Raw genomic sequence first — 20,393 nt, forward strand, 5'->3', positions numbered from 1 at the left:
CGTGGGGGATCAGTACCATCTCTCCTTAATTTATTTAGAATATATCTCTCAATTGCCATTAATAGTATTTCTTTGAACTTATACCACAATTGCTCTATGTTTACACAGTGAGATTGGAAAGAGAGGAGACTGCAAATTTTATCTACTTTTTTAAATAGCTGGAGTTTGCATTTATTTTTTGTGGGTTTGGATGTTACAGTATTCAGGCTAGCTAGAACAACCTTGTGGTCATTAACCCCTGTATCTGTCATGGGATTATTTTTTGCTAAGAGGTCAAGTACATTGTCACAACGTTTACACTTTAAGTGGGCTCCTGACATTTACACTTTAAGTGTGCTCCTGAACTGGTTGTTCAAAATAATTTTCTGAGAAGGCATTCAGTACAATTTCAGATGACATTTAAACCTACCCCCAACTTTAAACTTGTATTTTCGCTTACATATTGAGGGTACATTGAAGTCACCTCCAATAATAATTGTATGAGTGGGGTACCTGTTTGAAAAGACATTTAAATTTTATTAGAACTGTGCAGCAACTGTATCATCTGAGTCAGGGAGTTAGTTGTTAAGTATAACCTCTACCCATTTTAATTCACAGGAGCTACTTATTTCCAATTTTAGCCAGCTTTCCACATCTATAACGATTTGAGATTCAGCACTTTCTGTTAGCACCAGGAACTCTGGCTCTTTTCCAACACAGCTAAGACAGTTTACATCCAGGATATTGATTGTAGCTATATCTACCCTCTTTGTGTATTCATCCTGCACCCTTTCGAAAACTGAAACCCTTGCTGCACGCTCCAGAGACCTTCTAACCTAAAAACCATCCAGCCCCCTCCATACACCCCTCGCTACCCATGTAGCCAGTTCCTGCATGTAGTGAACTCCTGACCTATTTAGTGGAACCCAGAAACTCACCACACTATTGCGCAAGACAACGAATCTGCAACCTACATGGTTGCATAACCATCTGAGCCTCTGATTGAGACCCTCCACTTGGCTCTGTACCAAAGTCCAGTTCTGTCAACATACTACAGATGGTGAGCTCTACCTTCATCTTGTAAGCAAGACTGGCAGTCTTTACTACTTCAGTTAGCCACTCGAAACCAGAATCTCTTACGATCCAAAAGAACACACATTGTTAGTGCCAACATGAGCCACCACCTGCAGTTGGTGGAACCATGTGTTCTTCATGGCATCCTGAAGTACATATGTGAAGAACAGGATTTTCTAAAAATTTATTTGAACTATTATACATGACATTACAGTGATTAGCAACAGCAAATTGACATTCATTACTGGATAAATACCTCCTACAGAATTTTCCTTGCATTACGGTCTGCTACAATGTGCATCCTTCAGGTGTTCAAATATATCTACCCACCTCCCATTTGGCCATCTTCTCGATCTTTTCTTATCTCTTAGTATCTAGCAAAGCATTTTCTTGGTCCACCTAACACCCATTTGTTGACTGCATATACTATGAATCTAATTTCATCAGCGTGGCAGTTACAGTTGCGAAACCAGTTGTGCGAGTCTTTAATCGACTTCAATAAATACAGCTATTGCAGACTATTGGACTTTTTATTCATTTTTATATTATAATAGTTTTAACACCTGCATATAAACACCTTTGTTATGCTGTATGAATGGTCAGTCAGTTATTTCTAATTATTTTAGCTGTGGCTGCCCGAGTTTTAAAATTTTATTGCCCTTAACATACATTTTTACATTCCCAAGAAAGATCTGTGATGAACTCCACATAAGTCTAGTTACAAAAACTGATACAGAAAAGTGTTGAGAAATCGGAAACTGGCTGCAAAAGTCAAGTGTTTTTTATTTCACGTAAACAAGACAGTGTCAAAGATGGAAGTCCAAATGTGTTAATCACGTTTGCCTCAAAAGAACTCTTCCGCTTCCTCACCTAAATACAGGTGAAGTCTGTTACTTCAGACCATTCAACAGGCTCAACTTTGGCATTCATATCAAGATGGAGAAAAAGTTACCATGATCATGTGGCATTAGACAACAGGTGCCAGCAGTTTTCAAGAGGCAACATCTCTGTATCACTACATGAAGAACCAGGTTCCTCATCAAGCCTCTAAGCTCAGTCTCTTCAGTGATTGCTGTGGTGGTCAAAACCACAACTGGAGTGTGATGTACTTTGCAAGATACAAGGTGAGAAATTTAGCAAACATTAAAAGTGTGTGCACTGTGTAATAACTGGTCACACTTATTTACCAAATGATGGATCTCAACATAGCAAAACAACATATTTACCCCAAACGAATGGATGGAATAGATGAAAACATGTAGAAAAAAGTTACCTTTTTGCTAACAAAGTGGTGGATAAGTTTGTGTCCTTTGACAAACTAAATCCTGTATTCAAGAATTAGCAGAATTTGTATGGAAAGCAAAATTTGTCAATGGAAACTTATGATGCTGTACAGTGATGATTATACTGACGTTTACAAATGAGTTGATCTAAAATAATGATCTCACCTACAGAGCTTCACATATTCCTTGCACAGCTCCACACCATTTTGCATTCTCATAATAAGATGTAGGATATAAGGATTTGTACTTCCAGTGAATCACTCATTTTTATCTTTCCCTTGTAAATGACTACCTCAGGTATAACACGTTAAATGAGCTCGAGGATGTTCTGCCACAGTATCAAGGAAATGATTTTCTCTGTGATGACTATTATTTTTTACCATTTGAAAACTTTAGTGCCAGGCTTGCCTGTGGGTTACAGTAGCCAATTCTTAAGTGGTCTACACAGCAATTATTTGTTTAAAAATTTATTATGGTTGTCAAAAGTGTGCAAAAATTTTGCCTTACCAAGTGTTAAGTACCTCATTATATATTTTCTCAATCAAAGGTTCCATAAATGTAAACAAATAAAGTGTACACTTAAGTAAAATGTGTTTCATTTATTTTCTTAGTTATTACTATTTGTACCATAGATCTCTTAGTTCCCAACCTGCCAATTACCGACAATTTGTTATTGGTACTTTAACATCATAAAATAGTTTTTATTTCTCTTTACCTTCAACTCCTTCCCCTTTCTTCAACAGGAGTGTGAACTTTTACATCTCATTTCCTTTTGTAATTTTCTGTCTCTCTCTTTGTGAAGAATAGTAGAATGGGGAAAGAAGGGAGGATATATTATGTTACAGAGAAGTTACACAAGATAGTTTTCGATCGTGAAAGCACTGCTTACAGGTTACACATCAGAGAAACTTAAGATTACAGCTTTTAATAAGTACATTATGACAGCTTTTTAAAGTCATTCAATAGCTGTATGAACATTGAAAAATCAAATTTTTGTTACACCTGGAAGCTGTTAGGTAGGCAACCTGAAAGTGGAATCGTGCCCCAGGTTAGGCATTTAGTAATATAAAAGGTGCGTCTGCAAAGATTAGTCAGAATCTTGGTCTCAGAAGATATAGGAAACAAGAGTTACAAATTAAGTATGTTTACTGGCCTTCAAAGTAATCACCATTAGCTACAACACACTTCTGGCATCGACCAAAAAGCTGTTGGAAACCATCAGCAAATGCTTCTTATAGAATCACTCAGAGTCATCATACATTGCTGGAAGTCCATAATATTGTGCTTAACACTCTTGGCATATCTTCAACTTTTCTGCTCTCATTCTCAACGACAGCCACCAATCATCCGAAAGTATGAATCACATTCCAAAATGGAGTGCACAAATGGAGTAATGTGTTTAACATGAAGTTCTGCTTAAAATTAAGGAAAATGGTGACAGATTCATGGAATATTAGTTCAAGTGTACAGTGTTTAAGCAGTGAGTAAAAAAGTGTCTGTTTTGAGTGGTTTAAACACTTTATAGAGATGGAAAGGACTGTATCAAAGATGAGCCATGTTTGGGTCTACCGAAACATGCACAGTCACAAATAACATTGAAAAAGTGCGACAGATGCCTGCAAATGTTTGGCAACTGTCTGAGAATGAGAGCAGAAGAGTTCAACATAAGAAAAGAAAGTGTAAGCAGTATTGTTCAAACATTCACAGACATTGCGGACATCCAACAATGTATGAGCACAGTGCTTCAATTACTTCCATAAGCAGCATTTACTGACTGCTTCCAACAGTTTTACAACCAAAGTCAGAAGTGTGTTGTAGCTAATAGTGATTACTCTGAATGTCAGTAGAGCTATTTTGTTTGTAACTATTGTTAACTTTATCTTCTGAAACCATTCACTGAACTTTTCAGACGCACCTTGTTGATGTCTATGTAGGAACTATTTGGCTCACTATTTTTGAAACCAGGTGCTGTACCACAATCTTCAGTACTATAGCTTTTCAAACCATTTGCAGTTAATTCACTTCTCATTCTCTTTATAAAGTGTTAGGAAAGAATGTGGAAAACAATGCACAGCACCTCTAATTTTATTTATTATGAAGATTTTGTGGTGAATAAAATGTGTTTCAATTAAACATCTTTTTGTAACAGTAGTGTGAAAATATGGCTACAAAATCACCATGTTACACCATAACACACTGGAATGTTAGCAGAATGTTATTTCCTTCGATAGTTTTCATGCTTGCAGAATGGTAGTTCACACACTGTAGTCTGAGAGGTACCCTGTAGACCCCTATAAAGCTGCACATTAGTTTGATAATGCTGTTTAATTAGGCGTATGCAAAGGAGAACATTCAAGGAGTTACAGTTAATCACATTATTCCAGCAGAATACCCTTTATTCTTAAAATATCGATAAATATACAAGTTCAATATTTTGTACCATTTTACATTATACTACATACACGTGTTTTGCAAGTCAGTTTTAATTAAGTACATCTGTTTCTGTCACATGAGCAGGATCTGCCTTCTCATTTGGTGCTACCGTTACTACTCTTACGAAGAATACTTGCCTCTCATCATGCATTGATAGTCATGCCAGTTCAGCACTGAAGCGCAAAAGTAAGATTTACATCCACAAAATTATACTGGGTTTAATCAATATTACATAACAAATATGTACAGTTTATTTAACACATTATTGTATTATTCCAGTATTGCTCACGAATGCAAACAAGTTCTCACAAAACACAAAATTCGTCTCAAAAACCTTTCGAGATGTTCAATTCATATAAACATTTTAACACGGACGGCAGTCATAATGGTATTTCAGAATTACTTAAATCAATGTTAGAGGATTGGGAGGTGGAGGGTGATGGGGGCACAACAGTTTCTTGTAGAGTTCACATAACTAATAAGAACACAAACCTTTGACACTTTCAGTCACTATTTCCAGTAATCTGCATAGAAAATCCTGAGCATTTTATATCAAAAATAATACTTTAGAAAAATCTGACAGATATCAAAATATTATAGTTTCTCAGACAGTTGTTAGGCTATCATATATAGAAATGTAATTTTGAGTTCACAGGCAACTGGTGTTAATAGTGATAATACCAAGCTTTTGCCAAAATCAAACAGTGGAAGAAGAGTATCACTGCAATTTAGCATTTGCATCACATGCTTTATTTTATTTTATTTTGTGAAATGCACATATTGTCACGAAGATGCTTTATTTATCTTTTCGTATTTTTACACTTCCAGATAATAGTAAGAAAATAAAGCTATGCCACTGTAACTTTGACCATAGTCGCTTGTAATTATTAGACTAGACTATTTTTATGCACCTTACATGGTATGTAAGATAAAGAACCAATTGTTTGAAAACTTACTCATAAAAAAAGAGATAATCAGATACACTTTTCATGCTCAGGCATTTCTAAGACAGCTGTGAACAATTTTTCCACTTGTCTTACACACTGCAAACTGTCTCCTACAACTAGGATTTGTACGTGGTTAGTCTTTGCTACAAGTAAAATAGTAAATAAATTGTCTTTTGAGCACACTATGGTTATATAGGTAGATTATGTTTTAATCTACTCTTTCACAAAGTTCGACTTCTTAATTTTAACTTGTGTAATTTTATATGATGATCTATGTAATATATGTTTAAGAGCTACTCTGTATTTTATGTTTAAGCTAAAATGTGAACAAGTCACAGTGAAAGAGATTCAGTCACACTGACACACATTCTTTTTGTTTTAGAAGTGACAGATTTTTTTTTTTTTTTTGCAGGAGGGAAACATTTTAATAAATAATGAAGGAAGAAGTGTAAGATTCACAAAACTAATAGTACAACTACTTTTTTGGAATATACTTGAGCTATACCCTGAGAACTCCGAATAATTAAACAAGCTCTGCAATATTTAATGTCTAATAGTTCATATAGATAAAGTTAAGGCTCTCTTTAAGTACAGTCCATGATAAAAATATACTGTACTTCCTGTTGGTGTGAAATATCTGGAGCATGGTCTTATTGGAATATCAACACAGCAACATAAACACTCTTTTAAATACTTCTAGTTCATAATCAGCAATATACTTCGATTGTCTATGTATGGTGACAGTGCAGAGAGAGCTAGTTCTTCGGAAATGAGCTTGTATACACTAACACTAGTTCTAAATTCTTAACAGAGAGCCAGAGGCAGAAAAATGGAATCTCAATATATTGGCAGCATTTCAGCATGTATGTTGGAAATATTAATTAGGCAACAAAGTTTACAGATAAAAGTAAGAACTAATATGGCAAGTGGGTGGCCAGTGCTAATTCAGAAAGCATTCCTTCAGTCCTTTGAAGCAGCAATCAGTGTTACACAATCTGTCTTCTCCATTGATTTCCTATCTTGAAGCCACGATTCCCAACTGAATAATGAAGAAAAAAAAAGAGTTTGTTTCTCTTACTGTCTGCATAAAAAGTAAGTAAGAAATTTAGTAGTATTCAAAATCCAAGGACCTGATGACATTTGTGATAGTAACATTTTAAATATTTCACAGCCCATCACTATTAGAGTATATTTGTGTGTGCGTACCATGCAGTAGATAAACACACCAATTCACATCATGCACCTTAGATTAAAAGTGATTTTTTTTCCTGCTAATCAGTGTTAAAGTGTTCTATACTTAGTTACACTAAGTAATCTAAAGCTGATAGAATGTAAATTGTGAGTAGAAAATAGTTGATCTGTAAATGGTATTTTTTTTTATATTTTAGAAGTATTGTAGTCAATTCTGTCAAAACAAGCATTTTCACAGCATAAGATTTAGTGAAGTGTCTATGTTTGAAGATGATAGTACAGCCATCATTTTTATTTTAATTTTTTTCTATTTCTATAAATATTTTGTGGAGATTCATTCTCCATATAGGCATCTGAAGCACACTACAGAAATGTTTGGCACATTCTACTAGAAATAATTTTCAGATAATATAGCACTTCTACCATCTTTATAAACATATGTTTCTTTTCAGATTTTTTCCCAGTGAATAGCAGACAAATTCTGCAGAGAGTACAGCTGCCATTAAAAAGGTATTATAAAAAAATGTGATACATGTACTAGTTAACAAGTAGTGCTTCAGATTGTAACTAATTTGCTATTTAATAAGAAAATCAATATTAATTCCAACAGAGCACAGGTAACTGTTTGTTAGATTGCACCTAACAACAGAATAACTGTACAGTAAGTAAGAACACAAGATTATAAATTCATAACAGTTCTGCCAGATAAAATAATCTAAAGATGTGATTATTTGTAATGGAGATGCATCACCTCTGTGTACAACACACATGAAAAATGTGAATAATGTGTCATGTAGCAAACTTGACAGCATAATACAATCAGTTTGATTAGAATGTACACTTTAGACATTTGGTGTGTGCTCAAATAAGACCACTTTTCTCTTAAGGAAACTTCCTGCTTTATGCACCAATATTTTAAAAATTTTCTCATCTTTACAGGAACTGTTTTTATTTCCTTAGCTGATCTTGCAATATTAATAATACAACAATCTTCCAGTGTTTTATAAAACCTCTTTCAAACTAAGTTTAATTACATTACAGCATTTTTACATGGAAAACACTGAGGCTGGTGTTCATCTGTATTGCTAGCTATGTACTATTTACATTTAATTAAAATCCCTATTAAAATAGTTAATTAAATATAATCTCCTACAAAATCTATGTTATGATTTCTTCATACTAAAAATGTTTCTAGAAAGATATATGCTTTATACACATTGGTAATATGAGTGTACTGCTCAAAATGACAATTTTTTTCCCCTTAATGAAATGCTCTAACACACATAATTCTGTTAAATTTAACATTTACAATTTTCTGGTCCCTTAAGAAAATTACAGCCAGATTTGGTCCATACATATCAGAACATGCCCATCACAAAGTGACCAATGTATTGATGGTTTTGTGGCAGCAAGTAAACAATACAAATGAAAAACATGGAATTTAATAGTAAACTTGAGAAAACATGCATACCAAAGAGGATAAAGCAGCGTTGCTTTCAAATATCATTGAAACTTAATATTTTACAATGATCAGTAAACAAACAGAATTTTTTCAGCAAACAAACAGAAATGTTAACATTATTTCAGTTTATTTACATCTACACACATGCACACACAAAAATTGTTAAAGGTACCAGAAATTATGGCTGTATAACAATTCTCATCAAAATTGTCATCTTGAGAATACCTCTTCACTTAGAAGGCCAGAAGTTCACTCAGAAAGATCTGTTGTGCTATTATATATGAAAAGATTGGATATGATAGAAAGATATGAATAATGTTCAATTTTTCTGTAGCAATATGTACAGTATCTCTCTCAGTCACCACATTTCATACAGTATGGCAGTCATGCATGGCCAAGTAAACAGACTCCTGGAAGTAGCCAGGAAGCATTAATTCGGAGGCCTTGTACCTGCCCATACAAGTATCGAATTACTCATCCATTCATTCTTGTAATTTATCAGGAGAACAGATATCTAGGAACAGTTGAGCATTATTATGTACAATAAATGCTCCCTCCACTGTGAAAAGGAAAATTTTCACATTGCCACTTCCCATACCTCCAGACACACTTGCATTCATGGAACCCTATATAATCACTCATCCCTCCAGTTCAGCTTGCACAAGAAACTACTCTAGATTTTCCTTCTTTTAAAAAAAGCAAATAAAGTTAATATATTAAAATGTATAGTCTAAGTACTACACTAAACTGACTGCAGAATTGAGATCTATTAGGTCGCTATTGTTGTAATGTGACAAAAAATTAATGTGTATTATGTCTCACAACATTTCCTTTGCCGCTGTATACATAGGAAGCACAAAGAATCTTTTTTAATTTTTTTTAAAACTCTTTAATATTTGTGGCAAAATAGATCATATGCTATTTATGAATTTGCCCTATAATATTGCCCAACCTAAAATGCTGTTAATTAAAAATGTTCCAAGATTATTAAGTATCAAAATTTTTTGACTGTTTTAAGATTACATGTTTCCAAGTTCTTCCATAACAGTGATAGGAAGAACCTCAAATCTAAATAAATTAGTTTTACTACACAACACATATTTTAAATAAGAATTAATATATACAGATCTTGCAGTATACAAAAACTGTTTTTAATGTGTAAAACAGGAATGCTGTATCAACCCAAAAATCAAATTTGATCTTTGTGAAAAGGAAAACAGTATTAATTACCTAAATAAATATACATACACACACACATACACAAAATGGGAACACAAGTGTTATACAATGCACAGAGGAACACAGCTATCACAAAAATTAATTTTGCCATGTGATAAGGTCAGTCCAGAGTAAGGCAATGTATTATTCATCAAGTTATATTATTTACAAGTAACTTCTATGATATCTGCAACTTCGCACTGAACTGAATGTAGCTTTGGTTTCCCAAAGCTTAGTCTTGTTAGATGTAACAAGACTAAAAATAGCAGATCTAAGGGATGCAAATGTCATCAGTCATAAAAATGATGCAGCGGGTAAAGCTATATGTGTGAGGTAGACTGGCTTTTAATTGTGGAACATATGGGGATTTCTTGTCATTATGGTCAGTAATCAGCAGAACTAATTAAGCATTTGAAAAACAAAATACTTCTGTTATATAGTACTGCACTAAGCTGTAATCAGAATATTGTTCTGTGAATAACATGAGTAAATGTTTCCAAATTTGACTTTTGGGGTTTAGGATTATGTTAAACCGCTAAAATAACATCATAAACATATTACATCAGGCATTTCAAACTGATATATTACTGGATAAAAATTTATCCTTTTTTATACAACTGTCCATGCCATTGCTGATATTTTCATCCTAACACACAAATAATCCGTTTGCATATATATATACCACGCATCCAAACATTGCCTCCAATTTAATCGTGGCTACATGTACAAGACTGCTGAACTTCACATCCAGGCCTATGAAACCACATTACAATTTCGTACACACCAACCAAATTACTTTGAGTCCTCATACACTATCATCAGAAAAATCACATGTTTAATTACATTAGTATAAAAAGGTAATAAGGCCTAAGTTTTCAAGTTTATACACAATAATATACACAGTGACCGAATCGTGCAAACAAGCTCCCAGTCAAAATGTTTGAAAGAGTAACTGTGATATACTGACAGCTGACAGGACATTTCATGCATTACCTCCATACATTAACAATTCTTTTAATAACAAGTGACATGTCACAAGTATGTGCCGTGAGGTTAGAAATGAATTAAATGGGAAGAGCACATAACTGTCAGATTGTAACAGCCAGCCAGCTATCAACAGCATCCTTTCATGGCGTTCTCTTAATTGCTTTTTATAGAAAGACTTAGTAGAGTCCACTACATTGCGATAGTGGAAGAGACGATAAAAAATAATGAGGGTAACAGTTCTAAAAATAATAGTTATTAAGGTTCTTTAAGGACACTAAATCTACATTTCCAGTTACATTTCGGTCACTGCAAACTGCAACCACCACAGAACAATAAAATGCTTCAGAGATGGTTTGCGGCGGTGGCAGCATATTGAGGGTGCTAGGGCGATGGCACCGAATCTGACAGCACCTCAGATGGTGTACCCTCACTGGAATTTATGGAGCATGCCTTATGAGGTGGTCTTCGCTGTCGCAGGACTGACGGGTCGAAATTTGGATGCCTGCGGGCATGTTTGCTGTGAACAGAAAATGGTATATTATAGGTTAATCTTGTGAAGTTGAATAAATACAGAAGTGGATTTTTTTTATGACCAAGAAAAATTAGTAATAAGTATTACACTGGTAACAGTCATCTAACTAAAATAATTGATCAGAAAGTGACAAGGCAGTAAAAAGAGATGGGAGATGTTTTGCTCTAATGAAGGTAGAGTACTGTAACAGGAATGTGCAGGAACTAAGGGAGTATGCACCACGATGACAAAGATTTCTGGTAAAACATTGTAAAAAATGTATTACAAAACCAATATTCTGCAGCAGATTCACCTGGTACTTTATGGAAATAAATGAAGCCAGAAGCAGTTTCTAAGTGAAAGTGGCTCACAGAAACTTCAGTTACCAATGAATTCCCACTTGTTTCTACATGCGTTTCTTTGGTTCTTTTATTTGGATGTCAGCACTAGAGGAAGTCATTTGTGTATAGCTACTGAACCACATTGAAATTCCAAGATGCACATCATCACTGTCTACCTCTAGAGTCTACTAGTATTCTCCATCTCAACATATTTAAAGGTATAAATCTGCTTCACCAATAGACGCTAGGGATGGTGGTTATCGCTGAAACAATGAAGCTTGATCTGTGTTATTCAACACTAGTTTAATCAGAGTGGGAAAACCATTGAAGATAACTGGTTTCTGAAACAACCAATTTTCAGTTTTTACTCCTATTAATTCCTGTAATAAATGTAAAAATTGAACAAAGATTGAAAAATTGCAACTCCTTCAGCTCTTAGAATCAAAATTTTAAATTAAATAGGCAAATAAAACGGAACTTAGTCCATCCACCATTAACTGTTTTTGTTAAAAAGTAATAAGAGGTGGACTACTGTAAAAAAATCTCCAGTATTTTCCTATTCTCTAATTTTTTGAATCTCTGCTCAAAAACCATGTTGTAATCTGGGTCATGCCACTATATGGACATTATGAATAGTCAGCACTAAATGATAAAAACTGAAGTTGAAGGATTATTTTTTTTGTTAATTGGGTTTGATTTCCAGCTGGGTCGGTGTTGTGTTATCCTAATCGTCTCTTTCATTATCGGTAACACACAAGTCACCCGCTGTGGCATCAACTAAAGACTTTAAACTCAGCAGCCAAGGGCTAAAAGCAGATAAAGGCATGTCATGCGAACACAGCCAGCAGACCAGCTCCTTTCTATTTTTATTCTGTGAATGGACTGGAAAGTTTTAAGTTTTCTTCTTATGTCATAAGTTTGTCGTGGCTACTGCTGATTTTAATCTTTCGAAGCAAATGGAAGATTGTACTTCATTGATATCGCTCTTCATAAAATACTTGCAGACTAGAGTTGGTGCCATTCTCTAATACAACTCATTTTTGACGACAACAGTGAGGAACTACAATCTAGACTGTATGCGGCAAATATTGTACACTGCAGGTACTTGTATTTCACCTAATAGGCCACACTATTGTCTCTGCAATTCCACTCCAAGTCTTATGCCACGTGTTTGTTGCTCATTTCTATCAGCATTTTTATTAAAATACGCGCTGATCGATTTTCCCAATTTTCGGTGATAAGGCAATATTTCAATGCAATGCAAAATTAACAAATAAAATTAATTCTTCTTTAAAAAGGATGTATTTAAAAACTAAAACTTTTTGCTGCTATGGCAAATTGATATTTCAGTTTTTACCTGGTTATTATAAAAAATAAAAACACCTGTTATAACCAAGACCAAACAAATATAAAAAAAATACTGGTTATTCAGAACTAAAACATTGGTATCTGTTTTAACTGGCCAGTTTTTCTAGACACCGTACCTACTTTACTTCAAGGAAGAAAGACATCTCATTCCTCTGCCCCACACAAAATATAATTTTAGTAAGAACACTTTTCATACATTTATTTGAATGGCCTTAAGTATGACTGATTTAACTTAAGTCCTCTGCATATGGAGTGATGCATGTACAGCAATAGGTACTTTGATCATGCAGCCCACAGGAAAGTAAAAAATATAGTCAGCTGTTTTTATTTCAAGAAAATGATTTACGAGTTTGTACTGTGCACATTTTTAACAGGGTTGGAAATGGAACTTTTTTACAGCTACTTAAGAGCCGCCATTCGTGTTCCAAATTTAAAACTACTCCATACAACTAACAACTAGGTCTACCTCCTCCTTCCCCCCCTCCCCCCCCCCCAAAACGCACTATCGTATGGGTGCCCTTGACCTGTCTCACTCCGTGCAGTTAGAAGCAGAGATGATACAACTAAAAACTGGTTTACTTTCTCTAACAAAAAGTTAGAGGTCATAGTAGGCACTTCCATCTGTTACGATGAACAATAACCGCTCGAAAAGGAAATTACTACTGCTGTACATTCAGTGTTGGTTGCACTACTAAATACTATGATATGTGAAACCTCTCACTCAATATCAATGGAACACAAGTATCTTCACTGATATGTTAAGTGTTCAGAACTGATCTGCAATGCATTGAGTTTATCATCCCAAATGATATTCTACATGTTTTTCTTAAAGCTAGGTGTTATGCGGTTTGCTTGATAAAACACACCACTCTAACAGAATTGAAGCAGCTCTGCTTCCGAATGCAACAGACTTGCCACAAATACAGCATTAGAGACACCATATGTAACAAGCTGAATTAAAATTCTGCAAGAAGAGGAAACTACAGAAAATTCCTAGTACCATCACAGATATGCACCTGTATTCACACTATCAGTAGTACTAATCTAAAAAAAACATGTAGAGTAATTTCCACAAAGTCTCCAAATATGGTCATCTGGAGGGAAACTGGCAAGTCTGATTTCCCTATAAGAATGGAATTGATAAATATTAGCAGTTTAGTTGTTGATATGTTTCACCATTCACATTTTTGCCCTCTATCAATTCAGCCACTACAGAATAAACTATTTAAATAACAAAACACCTGCTGGAGTTTTTTAATTATATAGGTCAGTCTTTTAACTGCAAATACTTAAATATATATGCAAGAAAGGAGATTTATGTTCTGCAATAGTAAAGGAATAGAGATATAGCACATGCTCTTTAACTAGTTAATGAAACTAGTTTTTCAGTTCCTAAAAAATGTTCCATAACACTGCTAAAACTGTTACACAGAACATAATAAATAGGTGGTAACAATGAATGGAAGGGTTATTCAGGACAATGGTGGAAGGGAGGAGGGGTGTAAGAAATCTATTGCCATTGTAGGAACTGCAATGACATTGAACAAACAAGTGATGCCTTGCAACAGCCTACATATAATTTTCTCAGCTTGCCTACATATAATTTTCTCAGCTTATAGCACCAACAGAGCACGCACAAGTTATAAAAATGCCTGTGTATAAGTTGTATGAAATGGGAGTCTCAGGGCTGCTTTCCTATAAAAGCACTCTCACTACATATCCAAAGAGGAACACACCAGTAAACATTAGAGGCACCATGAAATCACATGAGTACATAATGGATGTAAATTGCCAAATATATTAATGTACAAATGCATGGAAAAATGAAGATGAATAATTACTTTTTCCTACAATGAGTACTTAAAATCACTTTTTGATGAGATATATGACTGCCTGACAGTTATCTTACAGAAAAACATTACCATGAATGTGACTGCCCACATGTTATGGAACAAATGATGGAGAAACAGAAAGAAATGCACTTTATTTCAGTAATCACAAATTCTTCCCTCCACAAGGACTCAAGCTGGTTCCTTTAAAATAGTTAGGTCATCCAGATAAAGGCATTGTAGTGAGAGTTTTGGAGTTGGTGAACTTTGGTGTTTAATACATTTGACTTCTTACATATTAGAGGTGTTAGAAAAGTTTGATCTGAAGAAGGAGGTTACAGCAATTTAAGCTAAAAACACAAATACCAATTATGTAACAAAGAAAAGGAAAGGTGAGAACAATCTTTTAATTTAACTGGCAAGAAAAAGAGTGAAAATAATTTAAATGGTGTAGGATGTCAATCTCATATTGTGTATAACAATACTGTCCAATGGCTTACCCCTTCATATACAGCTCATAACTAGTAAAATCTACAAACATCTTCATATTTATGCTGAAAATTTTACTCATTTTCACAATGAGCGAGTGCACGAAATTTATTAGAGACTTGGTTGAGTTTTCACTAACTACTCCAGGTTCTAATGCATCCACTGAATCAGTGTTTTCAATAATTACTTAAATTAGATGAAAGAAATGGTAAATCTGAAAATGACAGAAACCATATTGGGTAGCCTCCCTTACATGGGCTTTTACAATTTGATACTTAATGAAAATATACTTCTACAGCAAATACACACTACTGAAACTACCACTGAAAAAACAGAGTGTGTGCACTACCATCTTCAATGCAAAATGTGTGAAATTTGTGTTTATATTTATATCCAAATTGTTCAGGTAATACTACTGCTATCATCAGCATTATGGTAGAATATGTGAAAACAAATTATTGTTAAACCAATTCCACTGTGTTTCAGTTTTCACTGATTTGGCCAGCATTTTTGTGCAATATTTTGAAATTGTCCTGATTTTGTTTAAAATAATATTTAAATCCTAGTCATTCTAGATCCCATTAATAAAAAGAACCTTCAGGGATATGTAATGAGTTACAGTATACATCGACATGAGGCAAAAATGATACAGAAACTTATTCTGTATACTGTGAAGTGATAATTAAATGGACACCCTAGCTGCAAACAGGCGTTGATGAACTTCACTGGGGACATGTTGAAAATGTGTGCCCCGACCGGGACTCGAACCCGGGATCTCCTGCTTACATGGCAGACACTCTATCCATCTGAGCCACCGCGGGCACAGAGGATAGTGTGTCTGCAGGGACTTATCCCTTGCACGCTCCCCGTGAGATCCACATTCCCAACACGTCCACACCACTACATTCGTAGTGCGCCTAATAGATGTTTGCCCGTCATACTGTATTAACAGTAAACTATCACTATACAGCTTAATAGAATTTGAGCTTATTCCATCTAAATTTAATGGAGTAAAAGATTCAACAGCTGCTACTTTGTAAAACTGAGAAGGCAGCATACTTTTTTCAATGTACAGTGTTTAATATTTGCTTGATTACAATGGTATTTTTCACAGAAACTTTTTTTTTTTTTTGCATCTATAAATACCATGTCAATATCAATAGTAGGTTCCCTAATTACTTGTCATTCAGCTTTATAACAAACATTGCCATTTGCTATATGGCTCACACAACTTTTCAATCCCCAAATATAGACCTCCCTTAAATTCAGTTGAAGACAATATTAATGGGAGATAACTATTAGCTACTATAAAAATGAACATTCTTAATAAATAAAAGAGTATTGTAAACAATAAAGAAAAGCAATTAGTTATTTATCACAAGGTCTGTGGTTCAGAGATATAATTTCATTTAAAAATGAAATGGATAAATGAGTCATGAAAGCAGTAAAAAACCTGTGTATGGGAAAACAGACAGAAAGCAAAAATAATCCAGCTTAAACTGTGTAAATAATTTAACTTTTAATGTATGGCATTTTGTCTTAATGTCTTATATTGTTTAATCTGGTTGGGAGGGGGGGGGGGGGGAGCTGATAGTGCAAAAAGTGTGGGAACTGTGACAAAATTTCATCATTAAAAAAAGATATTAACTATGAATTAATTACAAAGGGATCTGCTGACTGGACACTGCATAAAATCGATTTTGAATATTAGGCTGAAAACAATATCCGAATGTCTGAAGTAAGAAACAAAAGGGAGTTAGAATTGAATATCTATAGATTAAATGGTATAATGTAATGACATCAACAATGAAAACAGACTATGATCTTTTAAGGGAAAATAATTTTTAACAAAAATTGTGACTGGTAATGAAATGTTAGTACAAAATGGCTCTTTCAATAAATTCGATTGAGCCATTGCACTCAAATACAACAAGGATACAGAGAAGAAACTAGTAAGATCCACAGACTTATATATGTGCTTACGACCACCGCGTTTGTAAAACAATACACACAATAAGAGACCATTTGTATTTTCAATAAAATTCTTCTGGGTTTAGCAATACACCCTGAGGAAGGTGCCTTGCAACAGTCACCGAAACGTCAGGATTTTACAGGTGACAATGCAGCCTCAAACCCAGAAGAATTTTATTGACTGCGACAGTGCCATGGAAGCCTATGTTTACAATTTGTATTTTATAAGAATGTGATGCTCCTAAATTATAGTAGAGATATATTGGTAATTAAATATTACCAGTCAAAATGAGTGAGTAAAATGTATAATGCTTTAAGCATACGAAGCAGCAGATAGTATATATTTTTAATGCTCTGTTTTGTACAGTGTTATCGATTTTTAAAGTAAGGCACAGGAAATTCTTAATATTGCTGTTCTGATTTGATAAGTATGTCACTGTTGGCAGTAAACTAAAGTTTTAATGACAGATTTTTCTGTAGTTTAAACTAATGTATGTCATGTTGAAAGATCAAGAGTTTGGCTATGAGTTGACTTCTACAACTGTGTCATGACAGTAATCTATTATTTTCACATATTATGTATTCCTTTGGTAATAGTCTTTTCCCACTGGCCTGTTATTTTTTACATTTTCAATTGGCCTGAAGGCACTGTTAGAAAGTCTTCCACTGAAGAACCTCCATATTATTGCCGAGCTTCAGAAACTAAGTTAATTAAAGTAGTCCCACTGTACTGCGTCATAGTGGTTACATACTGCTTGATTTGCGGCGAGTTTGTCACCTTGTTCTGTTTTCGCCAGTAGCTCAAATATGAACGAATGTCAATCCAATTACAATTCGTCAATCCAATTACACGAAAATTGAATTTAGTGCTGATCAGACTTTTTGAACTTTAGACCTGTTTTCTGTAGCAAAGTGGAATGGTATTTTGATGGCGGAAATCATCTCTACGTCCGAAGGCTGGCCGAGCACTTGGAAAACTAACCTCAGGTGATCGCTGCGCATGAACTTCTTGTCACAGACGGGGCAGCAGAAGTTCTTCTCACCGGTGTGGGTGCGCGTGTGGCGTGCCAGCTCGTCCGAGCGGGCGAACCTCTTGCCGCAGCCAGACCACGTGCACGGGAATGGTCGCTCCCCTGTGAACAAGCAAAGAACGGCGCTTATTATAGAACGCTCTCACTTATGACCTAATGGCTACAACTCCAACAGGATTGCTAGGTTTTTTCCCCAAAGGAAGCTGTTTTTTCCCTCCGAACCTGATGCTTCCAAACCGAACAAAATTGGGATTTCTGGGTCCTGTGTTTTTTTTATTTATTTTTATAGTGTACTAAAATACGAAGGACACGCAGTACGCTGAGAATTATAATCATTACCTTTGTTAAACCTAACAACATTCATTACCAAACTGTTTTAAATTTCGACTGTTGCTTCCTTTGCGGCACTAGTCTCGCGCCGCCGTCTGACGACAAATCAATTTGGAGAGGGGGGGGGGGGGGGGCGCAATTCACAACTCTAAAATGTAAAAGAACAACAACCAACTGTTTTGACCTGTTTCTAGCGTGTTAACGAATGCAAGCAAGTTCTCTTCAGAGACAGACCTAAATTTTTAATTTTAGTTACTTTTACAAGATTGGCTCCTAATTCAATACTCACATAGTGGACAGAAATTTTGTTTATTTTGTGTGACTGGGAGTCGGGTTTTCAATAATAAAATTTTAAACAATCCGCTTAAATCAGGATACCTGGCAACCTGAAACTACCACCATTATGAACAGAAGCAAAGATCAATGACAATATTCCGCGACTATTCCATGGATCTAAGAACAGACAGACAGATCTGGTGAATAGGGAGTATTTCCCAATTAATTCATATTCCAAATCTTTCAGTTTCCCCATTGCCGAAGCACTTGGGAGATGCAATTTCCAAATGAAAGGTATTTTCTCCTTTCAGACTTCCTTTTCATTGAGTTGATTCTTCGTCCTTTATTAAGGTTGTGAATACGAGGAAACCTTGTTAAATCCCGCACTAACTTTTCAGAATTTGAAACTAACACTGTTTCTATTCCTTTCTTGTCTGTAGAGTTGGCCCATTGCTAAGATACTGGACTTTCAAAGGGTTGGTTCCTTTGAAAGAACACACGACCGGTTTCCTTCCCCAACCACGTTTATGCGCACAGCCTATTATGATCTCATTGTCGACGCTAAGTGACATTTAAAGTCGTAAAGGAAGGTAGATTTGGGTGTAAATTTTGTAGTCAAAATCATTATAGTTCACGGAATATTCTAGCCAGTACTTTATCTAAGTATGAAACTGAAAAGTGTTGGAAGACAAAGATGAAGTAGCACCTTGGCCACTCGGGATGTGACGGTCGCAGCTCGACAAGGCAGTAAGCGCTCGAAGCGAGTTAATCTCTATAAACATCTGGCTCCCGATGACAAATGTGACCGACTCATGCCATTACGAAAGCTGTGCGCGACTAAACACCGTATTGATCCAACATTCATGTACAAGTATAACAATTCTGAGGGAGAAATCCGTTGCCGCGTGTGTTTGAAGCCAAGTACGAATACTTATTTGGCAGGCAAGTTAACAATAGACTTTACTAACACTTTAAAAGTATTTCCAGCAGATGTGTCTCGTTTTATAAACATAGTTACCTGGTTCGTTTGCGTGTGTTTTTCTCAATAGAAACGAGATGGAAACCCGCACACCAAATAATGTATAAAAAATTAGCACCGATTGTTATCGGCTACACAAGCACGAACCACGTCGCCCTGAACACCTATGAGTAAAGATGGCGAATAGCACGCTTCCAACACCGGTCACCACTACGTAGAAGATACGTCAGAGATAGGTTATTTATTGAATCGTATGGCTAGGGCCCCCCAACGGGCAGACCGTTCGCCGGGTGCCTGCCGGTCTTTCAATTTGACGCCGCCATTTCGGCGACCTGCAGTCGATGAGGATGAGGACGAGGACAACTTAACACCCAGTCCCTGGCGCGAAGAAAATTCCCCGACCCAGCCGGGGATCGAACCCGGGCCCAGAGGACTGACAATCCGTCACGCTGATCATTCAGCTACTGGGGGCGGACATCAGAGATATGTAAAGACTAAAAAAAAAATGCGCTTAATTTTCCCAACAGCAGACACTTTGCTATTTTTTTCATTAAAGACTTTTATTGACTCATACTCTTGAAAATTGGGAAATTCTTAGTAAATACGTAGTTAGTAATTGGCGATTTCAACGGTTATTAGTACTCTCACTTCGGAATCATTCCGGCAGGTATAGGTATATGAATACTACCGAGAA

At 35.4% G+C, this 20,393-nt stretch overlaps 1 protein-coding gene and 1 non-coding gene across 2 annotated transcripts in view; both read right to left on the bottom strand.

Moving 5' to 3' along the window:
* Positions 1-4,711: 4,711 nt before the first annotated feature.
* LOC126094463 (Krueppel-like factor 16) overlaps positions 4,712-20,393 on the bottom strand; it is a 279,943-nt gene continuing 264,261 nt past the window's right edge. The window contains exons 2-3 of the mRNA XM_049908846.1: positions 18,066-18,216; positions 4,712-11,091 (exon numbers count right to left, since the gene is read on the bottom strand). Coding sequence (XP_049764803.1) covers positions 10,956-11,091; positions 18,066-18,216 — 287 coding nt within the window. The 3' untranslated portion in view covers positions 4,712-10,955. The remainder of the gene's footprint in view (positions 11,092-18,065; positions 18,217-20,393) is intronic.
* On the bottom strand, positions 15,860-15,934 carry Trnat-ugu (transfer RNA threonine (anticodon UGU)). The gene has a single exon. It is a non-coding gene; the product is annotated as a tRNA-Thr (tRNA).

Source organism: Schistocerca cancellata, chromosome 8 (assembly GCF_023864275.1).
Source record: "Schistocerca cancellata isolate TAMUIC-IGC-003103 chromosome 8, iqSchCanc2.1, whole genome shotgun sequence".
NCBI classification, from domain to species: Eukaryota; Metazoa; Arthropoda; class Insecta; order Orthoptera; family Acrididae; genus Schistocerca; species Schistocerca cancellata.